This window comes from Terrapene carolina, unplaced genomic scaffold (genome assembly GCF_002925995.2).
Source record: "Terrapene carolina triunguis isolate 2854851 unplaced genomic scaffold, T_m_triunguis-2.0 Scaffold714, whole genome shotgun sequence".
NCBI lineage: Eukaryota > Metazoa > Chordata > Testudines > Emydidae > Terrapene > Terrapene triunguis.
This window is the reverse complement of record NW_020665065.1, coordinates 5,891,930-5,907,973: the sequence shown is the minus strand read 5'-3', so window position 1 is coordinate 5,907,973 and position 16,044 is coordinate 5,891,930. Positions and strand designations below refer to the sequence as shown.

The following is a 16,044-nucleotide window of genomic DNA, read 5'->3' as shown; positions in this document are numbered from 1 at the left end:
TTTCCGATTATCATATTTTTGTTGTGGACCTTGTGTCAATGGCACTCGGTTTTTGCCCAGCTGAGTGCTACAATGACAAACTTGCATAAAATGAACAAAATGCAGATACCTTCTTTTTGGAATTCATCTTTCAATATTAAGGTGCATCTATATGGACTACAGGTCTCAGCATGCAATGCTCTGTCTTGATATGAGACGGTGACTCTGATTAAGACAGTGCATTGTATCCTGGGATTAGTAATTTACAAGGCTGCACATCCAAACTAAAATTTAGTGCATCTGTGGACTACATCATAAAACTCCACAGGCTGTATCTGTATAAGGCAAACATAAAAAAACGAATTGGTAAAGTATATATGATATTCATCAGTGAGACTGTCAGGTACATTGTATATATCACTGATAAAATGATGACAGCAATAGGTTGTCATGGGTTGATTCTCCAAGTAAGGCATGTTTGTATTCCCAGTAATACCTGTGATTCTTAAAGGAATCACAAGGTAAGTTTCCATAAGTCCTTGGGACACTATTATCTCTCACAAAATGACTAATCTGATGGCCATCATTTGTTTTGTTTTTTATCATAATTTGTGCATAGCTTTTAGGTACAGTATTTCTTTTTTAAAGTATTTTAGATTAGGTTAGTGCACATACATATTTTTAATGTGCATCAGTCAAAAATAAAGGGAAATATGAGGAAAGAGGCAGATTCCGGACTAATCACTGCCCTCAATAATAACACGTATAAATACAGAGTAACTGCCTGGAAACCAGTGAAGGTCCTCCAGATTTATATCAATGTAAATGAGGACAGAATTTGGGCCTCTTTGTTGAAGAGGAGACAGAATGAATCTGAGGATATTTCATGTGACAGGATACTAGCTGTATCTGTTACTCCTCTTCCGTTTGTTGTAATTGTTAATGGCATTGTGAACAATCTAATTATTTCTGAAAGAACACTGTGAACTTTAATTAATCCCATGAGCAAAAGTATGGCTGAAGAACAGTGTCAACTAACCCACTCCTAATTAGCATGACTTAGTTATGGTAAGCAACAAACAATTCCTTATTGCAATCTGTTTTGTGGTGGAGCATTGTAGTTTAATAATAATTTTAGGACATTTTAGTTGATGGGGTTACTATTATTTTTTAAAGATGAGCAGAAAATATGTTTGTCTACTAAAATAAAACATGTTTGGGATAAGGGGCATGAGAATAACACAGAAATCAGAAGCAAAATGTTTTTACCATATTTACCACTGGAACAATAAATCCTATATATAATATTAGGATATTACCATAATTCAATATGGTCCCGACCCACAACTCTGAGTCCAATACCCACAATACCACACACTTAAATTTGTGGAAAATTTTGGATTAGAATCTGGATCTGAATGTGTACTTGCAGGACACAGTGCTAGATTCAGAATTTAACTTATCTCACACTTCACCTTTTTACAGTTTCCTGGAGTGTTTAATGTTTGTAAAGTACTTTGAGCTCCTCATGAGATTGACAGGGAATGGATCACTTGATGATTACCTGTTCTGTTCATTCCCTCTGGGGCACCTGGCATTGGCCACTGTCAGAAGACAGGATACTGGGCTAGATGGATCTTTGGTCTGACCCAGTATGGCCGTTCTTATGTTCTTATGGGATCTCTCAAGACCAGATTTCAAATAACTAAAGAGTTATCACTCCCATTTTATAGATGAGTAAATGGAGGCAGAGTGACCCGCTTGAGGTCACACAACTCAGTGACCGAACAAAGTAAAAAATTCATGAGTTCCGACACCTAGTTCCCTGCTCTAGCTACTAGGAAATACTGCATTTGGTCATTCTACCTTGTCAGTGTTGTCCAAATGCAAAGGACTAGCTCATAAATATCTGCTGTCATGTTTAACCCCCAATCCTCACTTCTTTCTCCACGGCAATTGCCCTAGTAGCATCTTACCTCTGGACAGGAAACTGCACAGATGAGCCTTTCCCAAGCTACTGCACTGCTGCTCTGTATATCAAGTGGAAGGTACTGTTGGTGTGAATAATAAGCTGCCTGGAGAGTAATTGCATCACTAAAGTCTTCACCAACTTGGGATCTAACCTATCTGATCGGTTCTCCAAGCACAGTATGACAGTGCAATGCTCCTTGCCAGATGGCATGGCCCACTGAGATAATACAGCTTGTTTTTTTATCCTGATAATGGCAATGACTTTTAAACACTGACCTATTAGGTGTCATTTGATAGATTCAACAACATGTTTAATAATGTTATCAAACATTTTCAGCAATAACAAGAAGAGGGAAAAGGTCACAAAGTTTATCTCATTACCTTCTCCTCCCCATGTGTAAACACAGAGCATGTCAATAAACTGTGACAACCAGAAATACCCTCTACCTACGTATTTCCAGCCTCTTTCTCTTCTTCTATTTTGGTCTCTGTGCACTCTCGTTCTTTTGTTAGCATTTCGATCCGCAGCTGGCAGGCACTGAGCTCCTCTCTGAAACAAACAAAATATCCTTCTTTATATTGGGTACGTTTCCCATTCCTTCTCTTGAAGGATTTTTGCTCTTTAGGATCATAGCTGGATCCTATCAAGAGTTTCTTTAGAGGCATTTGTTAACTTTAAAGTATTTGTACCAGGTATTTAGAAAAAAAATATAACCTCTTAATTAATTCTGGTTTCATTCAAAGCTCTAGTAGCATCTACCAATGATGATAAATAAAGAGTATTTTTAAAATCTAGCCTCGTCCAGCATATTTGTAATTTGGTTTTTATACTTTTTGGCCTTCGTGCAATGAAACATTTAAGATGAGTGCTTAACTTTAAGTACACGAGTAGTCCCACTCACTTCAGTGAAACTACCTATGTAATTAAAGGTAAGTGATGTTATGCTCCATATATGGGGCCTGATCCAGAGTCCACTGAGATCAATGGAATTCTTTCTATTGATTTCTATGGGCTTTGGAACAGACTCATAAATTGTTATATTGACAGCACAAGACCTGAAGTCTTTTATTTATTCAAGTATAGCACAAGAAGAAACAGTGCAGATTTCTGTATGATACCGTGGCAATCTGCCTTAAATTCTGGAGGGACCCCCTTGAGCAATAAGGAGGAAATTCAGTGTGTCTGACCAGCTTAGTCTTTGGCCCCATTGTGCTAAGATTGCCAATAAAGGGGGTCTAATCTGCTGCAGTTATGACAGTGATTTTAGTTGATGAGTAGACAGAAGCCCACTAGGAACTAGAGAGACCAGTTCAGGCTACCAAATAGTCATCAGATGGTTGACTTTTGGTCACTTTTGAACCAGTGACCCAAAGTTAAAAGACTCCATATGCCTTTATAAATCTAAGCTACCCAGTCACCCAGATATTTGTAACTGTTAATAGAATTATGTTTGATAATGAAGTACAAAGATTGTTATCCTTGCTCTGCAAAATAATAGTAATTGACAAGGGAAATCTTTCACAGCATGTCACTGTAAAGTAGGTCATATGCAGTTGAGCTTCAAGTGCAGTTGTAAATGGCACTTCCAGTTTAAAAATTGCATGGATATTTACCAATAAAAGCCCCTTTTCAAGGAAGATGCAGTGATAATTATTAGTTTTTGTTTATGATGAAAAAATGTTGCAAACAGCTGTTGGCCTCTCTACTCCCAGCCATCAACTTCCTGCCACTCCAAGATGATTGCACAATTGGGAAGGACATGAGTTGACATCTTGAGTGCACACATTGGGAGGATAATGACTAAATGGCAGGAAATGTCTAGAAATATTGAGCTTTGCAGATTTATATTTATTTTCCAAAAAAGTTCCCTGAAATATAACAGAAAATAAAAGCTGAAAACCATAATACTAAATTACACCATCTCACTATTCAAGAGCACCATTTGTTTATAAATTCACAGAAACAGTTCATTTAAAAACTTTCTCCTCTCAGTTACATAGCAATAGTTCATCAATGATACTCAGAACCAAAATTTCCTCATTACCTTTTTATTATAATTTGTTCATTTCAGCATAACGTTACAGAATCTGAAACTAATAACTTCTTTTATTCTAATAATTTGGAATAGTCAATTGAAATACAATAATTACTGCGTCAAATCCCCAGGTGGGATTGTTCCCCCACTCCTGATCCATGGGTGAATTGGACCCTCCATGCCTGGCTCTCCCGGGCCTGTGTGAAAGGAAATATCAACTGCTGCCAAAGTTTCATCTCCCTCTCTTCTGAAACCCCTTGGAGTGCACTCCATGGGTGCAGGGTCTGCTATGAGAAAGGAGGAGACTAGGCAGATATGGATGAGCACACCTTTCCTGCTGAGTGCTGCAGAGATTTCCAGAAAAAGATAATACAATCTTTTCCACTGGCTTGTATTTTATTCCTGCCACTCACCACACTTCCATTTTTTGAGTTCTGAAGATCTTCTGCACAGTATCTCTTTTAGTTGTAATTAGTCACATACCATGTCAGAGGCTTTGGTTTTCTGCTTGTCACTCACGCCTGTAACTTGGACGTTATCTTTGAATCAGACCTCTGTCTAAATCCTCACATCCAGATTATGTCTAAATCACTAAGAATACAGTCTTTCCTATCCATCCACACACCTAAAAATCTTGGCCAAGCTCTCATCATTGTGCATCTTGATTACTGCAAAATCCTTCTCTTTGGACTTGACAAATGCAAACTTGCCCCACTCAGATCTATTCAGAATGCTGCTGCAAAAATCATCTTCTAGACTAAGGGTTCTCAACCTTTTTCTTTCTGAGCCTCCCCACATGCTATAAAAATTCCATGGCCCACCTGTGCCACAACAGCTGTTTTTCAGTAGCTTAATAGCCAGGGCCAGCATTAGGGGGTAGCAAGTAGAGCAACTGCCCAGTGCCCCACACCACAGGGGGCCCTGTGAAGCTAAGTTGCTCGGGCTTTGGTTTCAGCCCCTGGCAGCGGGGCTCAGGATTCAGTTTTCTGCCCTGGGCCCCAGTGAGTCTAGTGCTGGCCCTGCTCTCTGGTTTATTTTGGCAGATTCCCTGAAATCTGTTCACAGCCCCCAAGGGGACCCGAACCCCTGGTTGAGAACTGCTGTTCTAGACTGTTGCTTTGACCATGTCACTCGTTCTTTACCTCCCTCTACCATCTTCCCCTTCTGTGTTGCATCAAACATAAGCTGCCTGTATTCACTTCAAGGCTCTTTGTAGCCTCTCCCCACCCCACCTATTATCTCTGATTCCCTATTGAGATGTTGATCCTCGGCTGCGATCGGCTAATGATGCCAGCCTCCATCGCCCCTTGTTAAATTTTCAAACAAGTACGTTTGTATTGTTTCTCATGCTGCCCTCATGTTTTGAGCGTATTCCCCATACACATCCACAAAAATAACACGTTATCGTCCTTCAAATCCTTCCTTAAAATTCTCTTTTGCCTTGATTCCTACAAAAGATTGGCAATGATTAGGCTGCTAATGTGCTAAAACCACTGCTTATAATGCTGACCAATACTGTCTCATTCCTTGTACTCCCTCATCTACTTGTATTGATCTCTTGTCTCTTGTTTTATACGTAGATTGTAAGTTCTTTGGGGCAGGGACTGTCTCTTTTGTTCTGTATTTGTACAGCACCTGGCACAATAGAGTCCTTATCCGTGACTAGGGCTCCTAATTGCTACAGTAATACTCATAATAATTAATAATAAATACTACTTGAGCATTTGAAGGTTCTGCTAAAATTGCCAACATGCTGCAGTGTTCAACTCCAGGGAAACATATGGCCAGTAGTCCGGAAACAAAGGGCCAGATCCACAAAGTGACTTAGATGTCCAAAACCCAGATTTAGGTGCCAAGTCCCAGCTGTATGCAATCTGCAAAACCCTTGCTTGACCGCCACCTAAACCTTTAGGTGCATAAACTCTCTCTTTGCGCCTAAATTTTTGCAGTAAAAGTCCCCTAGGTGCCTAAATGTCTGCCTCTGAGCATGAGCACTGCTGCCTCATTCTAGGTGTCCAGTCACCTATCTCATGCCTGAGCCCCAGTGTGATCAACAAACTGGGGGAAGAGAGGAGCTCCTCTGCCTGTCTTGCTTGCAGGACCCAAACCATTAGTGTGCTCAGAAGCTGCCTAACTCCACACAAAACACCAGGAAGTAGAGGCAGCCTACCTTATAACCCTGCCCAGTGCTTAGGCTACTGATGTGGGAGACCCCTGTTCAATTTCCCTCCTCTGCCTGAGGAGAAGGAGTTGAACAGGGGTGCACCACCTCTCAGGTAAGTCCCTAACCACAGGACTATGGGATATTCTGATATGGGTTGCTCTCAGTCTCTCTTGTTGAAGCCATTCCACTTTAATAAAATATTAACTGGGCCAGAGAAAGAGACTGAGAATCACTTATAGTGACTGAGCACTGCAACACCTAAGTAACTTTGCAGATCCAGGCCACAGAGTCAAGTTTTCTTTTGCAAGGTCTTTCAACTCTAAGATTACATTGTACTGGCATTACACTCAGGGCCAGTGTTAGGGAAAATGGCGCTCTTGTAAGGATAAGGCCTTTTCCTGTAGCCAAATTGTAAGGCCTATGCCCTTTGTCTGCAGCCATATTAGACCAGCATCAGCCATTAACCAAGAAGCAGAAAGTCACATCCTCACATTTCATCTAAATTACATTAAAACAATATAATATCGGGCTGTTAAGAAGGCGATTCTGTCCTAATAGTACCCATCATCACCAGATAAAGAAACAAATCTTAAGATGGTTAAAGAAAACTTTGTTTGATGGTATTCTGTCTGGCAAGAAATCACGTATCAACAAGTTGTGGTTGTAAAATCCCTACTTCTTTATTGTTTTGCCTTTATGGTTCCCACTTCTCTATTGTTTATCTGTATGGTCTCTGTCTGGTTCTTTGATTGTTTCTGTCTGTTAAATAATTAATTTTGCTAGGTGTAAATCAATTAAGATGGTGGGGTGTGATTGGTTAAAGAATTATTTTATAATATGTTAGGATTGGTTAGAAAATTGTTTAGTAATAATTTAGTAAAATGATTGGTTAAGGTACAGCTAAGCAAGACTCAAGTTTCACTATATAAACGGGGGTTAAAAGGAAGTTCTTTGGAACCAACTCCAGGACAGCCCCAAAACCAGAGCTGCCAGACCTCAACACCCTGCCAACCACACCATGCAGAGCAGAAGCTGGAGTCCCCCAGATGACCTGATCCTGACTGGCCATCAAGAAAAGTTCATCTCCCTTATTGGGAGGGGTAAGCATTGTATGCTTAGCATGTGCATTCTTTTTTTGGTAATCGTTGTTAAATAGAGGTTAAGGATATTACTGTGTAAGGCTCTTTCACTGATAAAAGACCCCGCAAACCCGCAGAGTGTAAGGTTACACCCTGAGGCCATGGAAGGGTAAGGGTGGTGCTTAAATTAAGAGGGTTACGCCTTGAGCCCACGAAAGGGTAAAGGTGGGTGCCCTAGAGTGTAAGGTTACGCCCTGAGCCCTAGGAATGGGGTAAGGGTGGGTGTCTAAATTAAGAGGGAGCCCCACCTAGAACCCCACGAACTGGGTAAACGTGGTGCCCCTAGAGTATGCGAGTAATAGAGAATTTTGTGCAGGTAACACCCTGGGTGAACTTGTACTTTGGCACCCCTAGGCCCCGCTGCCTCCCCTGACCCTCCATCCATCCCCCCAGGCTTCCACTTCTTCCCTGGGCTCCCCACCCATACCCCCGGCTCTCACTGCTTCCCCACACTCCCCATCCCCCATCATCCTTGGGCCTCGCTGCCTCCCCCACACCCCATTGCTCCGAGCTCCCTTCTACGGCCTCACACCCCAGGCCTGTCCCACTCCTTGACCACGGTGTCCGCCTGACCACATCACCCACCTGTAAGACCGGCCCTGATTGCACTGCCAAAAAGCAAGCCACCGGCTTTATTTTGCAATTTCTTAGTTTTTAAGAGTAACTCAGTTTTCATTCACTTAAAAAAATTAACATGATATTTAAACTATGTAGTCCTGAGGGGCAGAATGGAGGAATTAACAATCAGAATAGACAACAGAACAGCTGAAATAATGGTTCCTTCTTTGAGTTTTCATAATCTCTGCTGATCACTTATCAGTCCCTAGGCATTAATTCCCAGTGCTAAACACTCCTAACTCACTATATAACTTGCTGATGAAATTTTTCTTGGCAGCTCCAATATAGCTTTTGTGATTAACTTGCCTTTTTTTCTCATTCCTTTTGTTGCATTATACATTGTGCATACACAGTATGAGCTGGCCACATTTGATTGTACATGATTGCTAATAAAACATAAAGCAATGGGAAAATATTTTCAATATGAAAAAGCAATTTCTCAAACAATTAAGTCTTGTTCAGTTTCAGAAAAAGGGATTTTTAGTGCTTATTGGAAATTAGGATTAATTCTGTTTAAAAATCCCTAAGTGTTCGTAAACTCAGGGAGCTTGTTTAAAAGAATCATGGCAGCTTAGCCACAAAGACAACAGCAACACATTAGTGGTTTTGAATATTAAATGAAATCCTGAAAATATGTCGTTAGTAAAATATGAAGGCAAAATGCAGTCTTAATTTTAGAGGTTTCAGTAGACCACCAAACTCTGACTTATCTACTTGATGTTCCCAACAGCCAGTTGGGTCAGTGGGGTTGCTTAGAAATAACTTAGAGAAGCATCTGTCCATAGTCACTTGTATTGAAATCCTCATTTTATTAATATTCATCACAATTTGTTTGTATCCTGTTTAACTCATATGAGCCCTGCACTCTTTTTTAGCCTTATCCATTTAAAGGGAGGAATTAATGTTGTTATTTAATGTATAGGCCTCAAAGGGCATTGCCAATGTACATCTGTTTCTGACATTAAACTTAAGGGACAAATCTTCAGATGATGTAAATTGTCATAATTCCACTCACATCAGTGGTGCTATGACAGCTTACACTAGCTGAGGATCTTAGAGGAGGCTATTTTTTCCCACCATTTCCTCAGCAATTCCAGTTGATTTTAATGGAGGTTTAAATCAAGGCAGGATTTGGCACAGATAGCAGCAATGGCTAGTATATGCAACTAATGTCCTGAGTATCACACAATGGATTTATAGTATGGACTTATAGCATGGGAGTTCCTGAGTTTATATCATATTGCTGCCATTTCTTATTCCTGATATCTAAAATCAACAAGTGTCTCTTTTGAAATATTTATATGATTTAGTATGGAGGAATAAAAATTGAGAATAATAACTGAGTCTGTAACATGTATTTATCTTCGCAAAAAGGGACGCTGTCAGATTAACAGTCCTTTAAAAAAAAAAAAAAACTTCCTCACCTGTGTTACAAGTTATGAACTGAAAGTGAATTTTTTAATGTCCAATTTACTTGTCTCTCAGTTTGGACAATGAAAAGAGACTAGTAATGTTCATTCTGGATTATATTCAAATTAACTTTCTGCATTTACATCAATAGAGTTACTGCTTTCAAGGTTTTACAGAACATAAGAAGAACAGAACCTATATTTGCATCCTACAGTGTCTTTACAGCCTCGATCCTTGATATCTGTTGTTGGGATAAATATAGCTTTCACCAAACAATAATACAAACTATGACAAACAATAGTTACATCAGGAATGATATCCTGGAATTTGATTTTTGTTTGGGAGGACAAAACAAAACTATGGTATATCTATACTGGTGTGACAGCTGAACCCCATGGCTAAACACTAACCTTGCTTTTTCAATGGTAAGATCCTTTTCTTTGGCTATGTTGTCAAGCTGGTTGAGATTTCTGCGCAGGTTTAATATCTGAACTCTGTCTGCATACTTCATGGTCTTATTATTATTGTTATTACCATTGTTCATGTGGCGCTCCTGTATTTCCCTTTAGATTGAAAAAAAAAAAAAAAAAGACTTCCACTGTGACAAATGATTAACCACTGTGACAATGTTGAGGCGTTTAATAATTATTTGGGGTATATGAACACACACACTCTTTTTCCTTCAGTTTTTAAAATTAATTTTCCATCAGGAGTATGAATGTACAGTGAGCATAAAAAACAAAACAAACAAAAAATGAACAAAATCAGCACTAAAATCCTTGTTTGGCAGATGTAAACCAGAGCCAAACTTCAAACTTGGGCAGCTAATGTTAGGTGCACAAATCCAAATTTAGGGAACTAAATAAGTGACCTGATGTTCAAAGATACTGAGCATACACAGCTCCAGTTGACTTCAGTGGGAGCTGTGTGTGTTCAGCACTTCTGAAAAAACAAGACATTTATTTAGGCACTTTTAGGCCCCCAAATTTGAAAATTTTGGCCTGAGCCTGTAAAATTCCAGATTCTTGGACAGTAATTCAAAGCCATCAAGGGGACGTTTCAGACTTCCTTAAAATGTATTTAAAGCAGTAGATTAAGGGGTTCATGTCCCACTGAATTAATAAACTATCGCATGTTGTCATTCAGGTTTCATGAAATGTATACAGAGAAGGGGCTGGTGGTTCTTTTTCTTAATTATTTCAATGTACTTTGAGTTTCAGTATAAGTCTGGCTATAGCTAAGCATATGTGATATGCAAGTTTCCTCGTGCAAACAGGCTAATGAACCTTATTCCCTGATCTTCATCACTCCTGCTATCCTCTTGCCAGGTCTCTCCTGGGCAGAGAGTAACAATCTTGTAAAACTGGGCCAAAGATTGCTTTGATCAACGTGAAGCAGCACCCCCATTGGACCATGTTTAAACCACCAAACTCATTTTCACTTGTGACCTGTTAGATTTTTTTAACTGTGGTCTACTGAGATTTTAGTAGTATATTAATCTGCTGTACCACCTATTTGCAGACCCAGAGTAGCATTAGTACAATTATACTGATGCCTATCTGTTCAACAACATGTGACCCAACCCTGGTGTTCTTACACAGACAAAAGTCTCACTTACTTGCAGATCCCAATAAGTTCCACATGATAAATAGGGTCCAAAGTTTGTCTGCATCTTACCATTACTGTCTATGCCTTGCTGCTTTCCATTACTAGAACAGCTTTGTCAGAAAGGCCTACAGTTCTTACTTCCTAAAAAGAAATCCAGTGTATTCTTGAAGTTGCAATAAATAAATCTTCTCCCACAAAAAGCAAATTAATACCATATAAGAAATTACCAGCATAGTTGATGACTGAGTATACAAATTACTCACCCGCTAGAATCAGAGTCCTCTCCAACTCCTTCAGAAGCTTCCTTGCTTCTGATTTTATCCTCCTCCTCTGACTCTTCTCCAATCTTGTGTCCTAACAAAAATTAAAGAAAAACAACAGTTTAATAAAGATACTTTGGACATTAAAATGTACATTTCCTGCCAAGTCAAAATATGACAAGCAGCATGGAGATGACATCTTAAAAGCTTTATTGCTGTGTATAATCTAAAACTTCTCATCACAAAATACACTTGAAAGCAATTTTACACCTGGGAAATAAAACAGACAAATGCTCTCCACCTTCATTACAGAGCTGTCATTGACAATCAAACATAAGTGCTATACGAAGAAAGTTTGTATTAGCCAAATGGAATTCAGGATTTATGGATCATTGATAGGTTTTGGCAGGCAGGATAATAAAATGCTGTTCACCAAATTCTAACCTATTCTACACTGCATGCATTTATATATTTTTCATTCTTCTAGCTTGCTGCAACAATAATAGAATAATTTATCACTAAATATTTATGTGGTCTCCATGTACCAGGATGATGATGAAAAAATAAAATGCTTGCCTAAGAAAATTTTCATTTTAAGGTCAGTATCAGCACTGCGCTCTGAGTAATAATGGGTAATAGGGCACAAAAACAGAAAAGAAGCTTGCATCCAGTAAAACATTTGTATGTTGTCCTTGTGTAAGAACAGTTTTAAAAATTTCATTAAGATGATGTTTAAAAAAGTGAATGGTACAGGGAATAACGTACAGATTATCAAGGGGTGTGAAGTTTGGTTTAAGATCAGATGGCGTAAGTACGAAGGAACTACACAGTCAAACCCTGATTAGTGCAGTCAGTATCTCTGTGAGCAACTGTTTGATTTGAGAAGTAGAGGTACTGGGGATACACAGTGACAGACTAGATTCTAATTAGGTACACTGGTATAAATCTGAAGTAACCTCATTGGAGTCAATGGAATTACTCTGGATTTATACCAATATAACTAAGATCTCAGTTTGACTCCAAATCTGTTAAATGGACTGTACTGTATTGTATTGTCTCAAAGAGCCAAATGAGTAAGTACATTAATATGTCAGCATTTGTAAATTAGCAAAATATTTCACCTTTACCGTTTGCCTGGTTCGCCACATTCCAGAACTGATCTGTTACACTGTCGTCGTCATCTTTTTCTTGTTCCAAAAATGGTGTAGCAGCTGTCTGTTCCTTTTCACAAATATCAAAGAACTCAATATCTTCCATACTGGCAATTCTTTTAATAGAATTCGGCTACCAGAGAAAATAATTGGTGTATGAATATTCCCACTTCACACACAAATGCTGACTATATTTTGAGATGAATTAATCACATTTGATCAAGCAGATATTTCATATATGTGAAATAATTGGCTACAATTAAACATTTAATTACTAGCTGCACAATTTGAGTCTGGATTTTAATGGATCTCTTAAAGAGAAAACTAGGCCATTTCCAGAGTATTTTCCTATCATAATAAGGTCAACAATGACGTAGTGCTTCCAAACACATTTTTACCCAGTGATTGAAACTGCTAGTTTTGTGAGAAATGTCAGGTGTTCTATATTAATTCATTTTTATTAATATTCAAAAATATAATTTCACTCAGAAAGCTATTTATGACAATTGACAAGAAAACAGATGTTTAGCATAGGTTTGTTTCATTTAACAAAATTATGTACAAAAAATGTATCAAGATAAATCAGTTTAAAAAACATGGATATTTACCTAACAAACACATCATTTAGGTATTATAGGGGCCAAATCCAGTTCCCAAAGAAATATATGGGTATGAACAGAAATAAAGCAGGGATATTCATAGGGCATGCATCTATCATGTGTCCAATACCTAACGTCTATAGGATGGATAATTAAGGTTCAGTGTTACAATCTTTGTGAACCCAAAACATCCTATAAGTCAGGGAGAAGTTTCAGTCCTCAAGTATTGCAAGGATCAGATTTTTAATGTTATGAGAGAAACTAGGGGCCAGAAACTCAGGTAGTGAAAATGCCAATTTACATCAGCTGAGAATCAGGGCCTAGAGTTGAAAAAGAACAATTCGGTCATTTTACCCAACTCCTTTTATATACAAAATTGTACCCTAAAATATACAAACTAGTTTTATGCTAGTGCACCATCTAGATACCACACACTGGTTACTTAATCTTTAATTGTCAATTTCCCTGCTTTTGTGGATCTTAGACATAGCAAGCCTCATTCTGAACAGACTCACAACAATGTAAGCCAGGGAGCAATTCCATCAGAATTAAAACCTCTGTAAATGGGAGAAGAATCAGGTCCATCAGATTTAATACAGTTTGTGTTTGAATTACTACATAACCAGTAGAGAAAACAGTCTAATTAGTGGCATCAGTAAAAAGTATGTCTATTATTATTTTATTATTTGTATTATAGCACTCTGTGTAAATTGTTTTTTTAAAAATCAGATATTTTATTACTGTTTGGATGCAGCATATTAACATCTGAAAATAAAACAACAATTAACATTCAACAGCACAATTGTTGTGGATTTTTAAACAAAACAAATCTGGCCCATTGTTTCACAGTGAGGGCAAAGTCTGTTTGCACAGTATAAGAGCTGATATTTGCTGACTGAATTTGTCTATGAATTAAATATGAAAGAAAGCGGGAAAGAGGGTCAGACTCCCAGTTCTGATCATGCATGTGTCTGAACCTTAGGAAGCAAAATGGAGGCGAAGAGGGAACCAACGGTAAAAGTTCCCATTTTCAAAAGTGACTTAAGCACTTAGGGTCAGATTTATAAAGATACTTAAACATCTAAAGATGCATAGAGGTGCCTAGTGGGAATTTTGAAAGCGCAGAAAGAGATTAGGTGCCTAACTCCCATTGAAAATCTTACTTGGTGCCTAGCTGCATTGTTAGGTGCCTAAATACCTTTAAAAATCTGGCCCTAAATGCTTGTCACATTTGAAAATGGGACTTAGGAGCTATTGAAAATGTTACCCCAACAAAACAGCACCCAAATTCAATAAAAATGTCAGGGTGAACAATTCACGGTGAAATATATATAATAATATAAACTAATACCAAACTAAACAATGGCTTAATTTATCAAGGTGCTGAACACTCTGGCCCCAATCCAGCAAAAAGCACTTAAGCATACATATACATTGAGAAGGATTTGACCCCTTAGTGCTAGTAAGTAACTTGAAAAAGCCTCAATGCTACTTCTATAGTATTAGAACCAAAAGGTCTGCAGCCTTGTTCAATACAGCCCTTTTAGGGTATGCCTACATAGCCTGCAGCAGTGAGCCTCACAACCTGGATCGACAGACTTGGGCTTGCTCTACAGTGCTAAAAGTAGCTGTGTAGATGTTGCGTCTCAGGCAGGAGCTTGGGCTCTGAAGCCCACTTCCCTCCCCAGGTTTCAGAGACTGAGCTCCAGCCTGAGCTGCAACTTCAAAGCTCTGTCTACACAGCTTTTTAGTGTGGTAGCATAAGCCCAGTGAACCTGAGTTTGTTGACCCGGGCTGGGAGACTCGCTGCCATGGGCTGTGTAGACCTACCCTTATTCAGCTAAAATACTATTACATATGCAATGACAAACAAAACAAAAAAAACTCCTGCCAAGTGTGACTTGTTTAGTCAAGGAGCTACAGTAGCTGAGACACTGTAAGTGTTCAATATGATCTGTTTAGTCACACAGATACTACGTGTGTGACATTTTAATAACGTACATACAGAATTTGCTGTGTGACATATTTATTCACAGATATAAAGCAGCTGCAACAGGTTTTGGCATGTGGTTAGCACGCTGTCTGAACGCTTTATAATTTCCCTGGATCCATATAAATATTACAGTCCTATCCCACTGGTTCTGGTACAAAGACAAAAATAATCCTTCCACCTTGGTGACACTTTACCAGAATAGAGTAGGCTCAGCTTGAGTCACTTCCTCATAGCCTTTGTTTTTGATGCAGTTCTCTCACTGTTACCAGAAAATACTTCCCCAATGTTGATTAAATTTACCCAAATTCAGTAAATGCCTTGTGGCATTCACTTGGAGTTATTACCAGATGGTACATCATTAAGACTCTACTCACACAAAGACTTATATGCTTAATTTTATGCACATAAGTAGCCCCATTGACTTCAACTGTATGTGCCTAAGTCTTTGCAGGATTGGGACTCAAATCAATTTGAGCTAAATCAATGGGGGGAGGGATAGTTCAGTGGTTTGAGCATTGGCCTGCTAAAACCAGGGTTGTGAGTTCAATCCTTGAGGGGGCCACGTAGGGATCTGGGGCAAAATTAGTACTTGGTCCTGCCTAGTGAAGGCAGGGGGCTGGACTCAATGACCTTTCGGGGTCCCTTCCAGTTCTATGAGATAGGTATATCTCCATATATTATATTATTATTATATAAGCCAGAGTTAAACCCAAATAATTGAACTGGTTTAAAGCATACCTTTTGTTAAAAGTGGTAGAAGTTTGTGTGTAGACAAGGACTTATTAAACAGGCTTTGTGCTGGGAAACTATGCTGAGGTAGTGGGTGGGGGAATGGCACTCTCCCTGGTTGCTCCTTCAGCTGGGCATACAGCCTCTGGGTCCATATAATCATCAGCCAGAGAGTATGGGTGGAATCCACCAAGCTACTTAGGTGCCTACACCCAGATTTAGGTGCCTGCATCCCCCACTGCAATCCACAAAACTCCCACCAAACTCTGTAGGCTCCCAATCTCACTTGGCACCTGGGCATGCACACTGCTCCCTCACACTACATTCAAGGTGGAAGAAGAGGTGGTCGTGGTGCCCACCTTACAATTTTTAGCCCAGTGGTTAGAT

The 16,044-nt window shown here is 39.0% G+C and overlaps 1 protein-coding gene across 1 annotated transcript in view; it reads right to left on the bottom strand.

Moving 5' to 3' along the window:
• Positions 1-16,044, bottom strand: part of CFAP74 (cilia and flagella associated protein 74) — a 102,170-nt gene that overhangs the window by 82,556 nt on the left and 3,570 nt on the right. The window contains exons 2-5 of the mRNA XM_029913560.1: positions 12,313-12,469; positions 11,189-11,279; positions 9,728-9,880; positions 2,402-2,500 (exon numbers count right to left, since the gene is read on the bottom strand). Coding sequence (XP_029769420.1) covers positions 2,402-2,500; positions 9,728-9,880; positions 11,189-11,279; positions 12,313-12,442 — 473 coding nt within the window. The 5' untranslated portion in view covers positions 12,443-12,469. The remainder of the gene's footprint in view (positions 1-2,401; positions 2,501-9,727; positions 9,881-11,188; positions 11,280-12,312; positions 12,470-16,044) is intronic.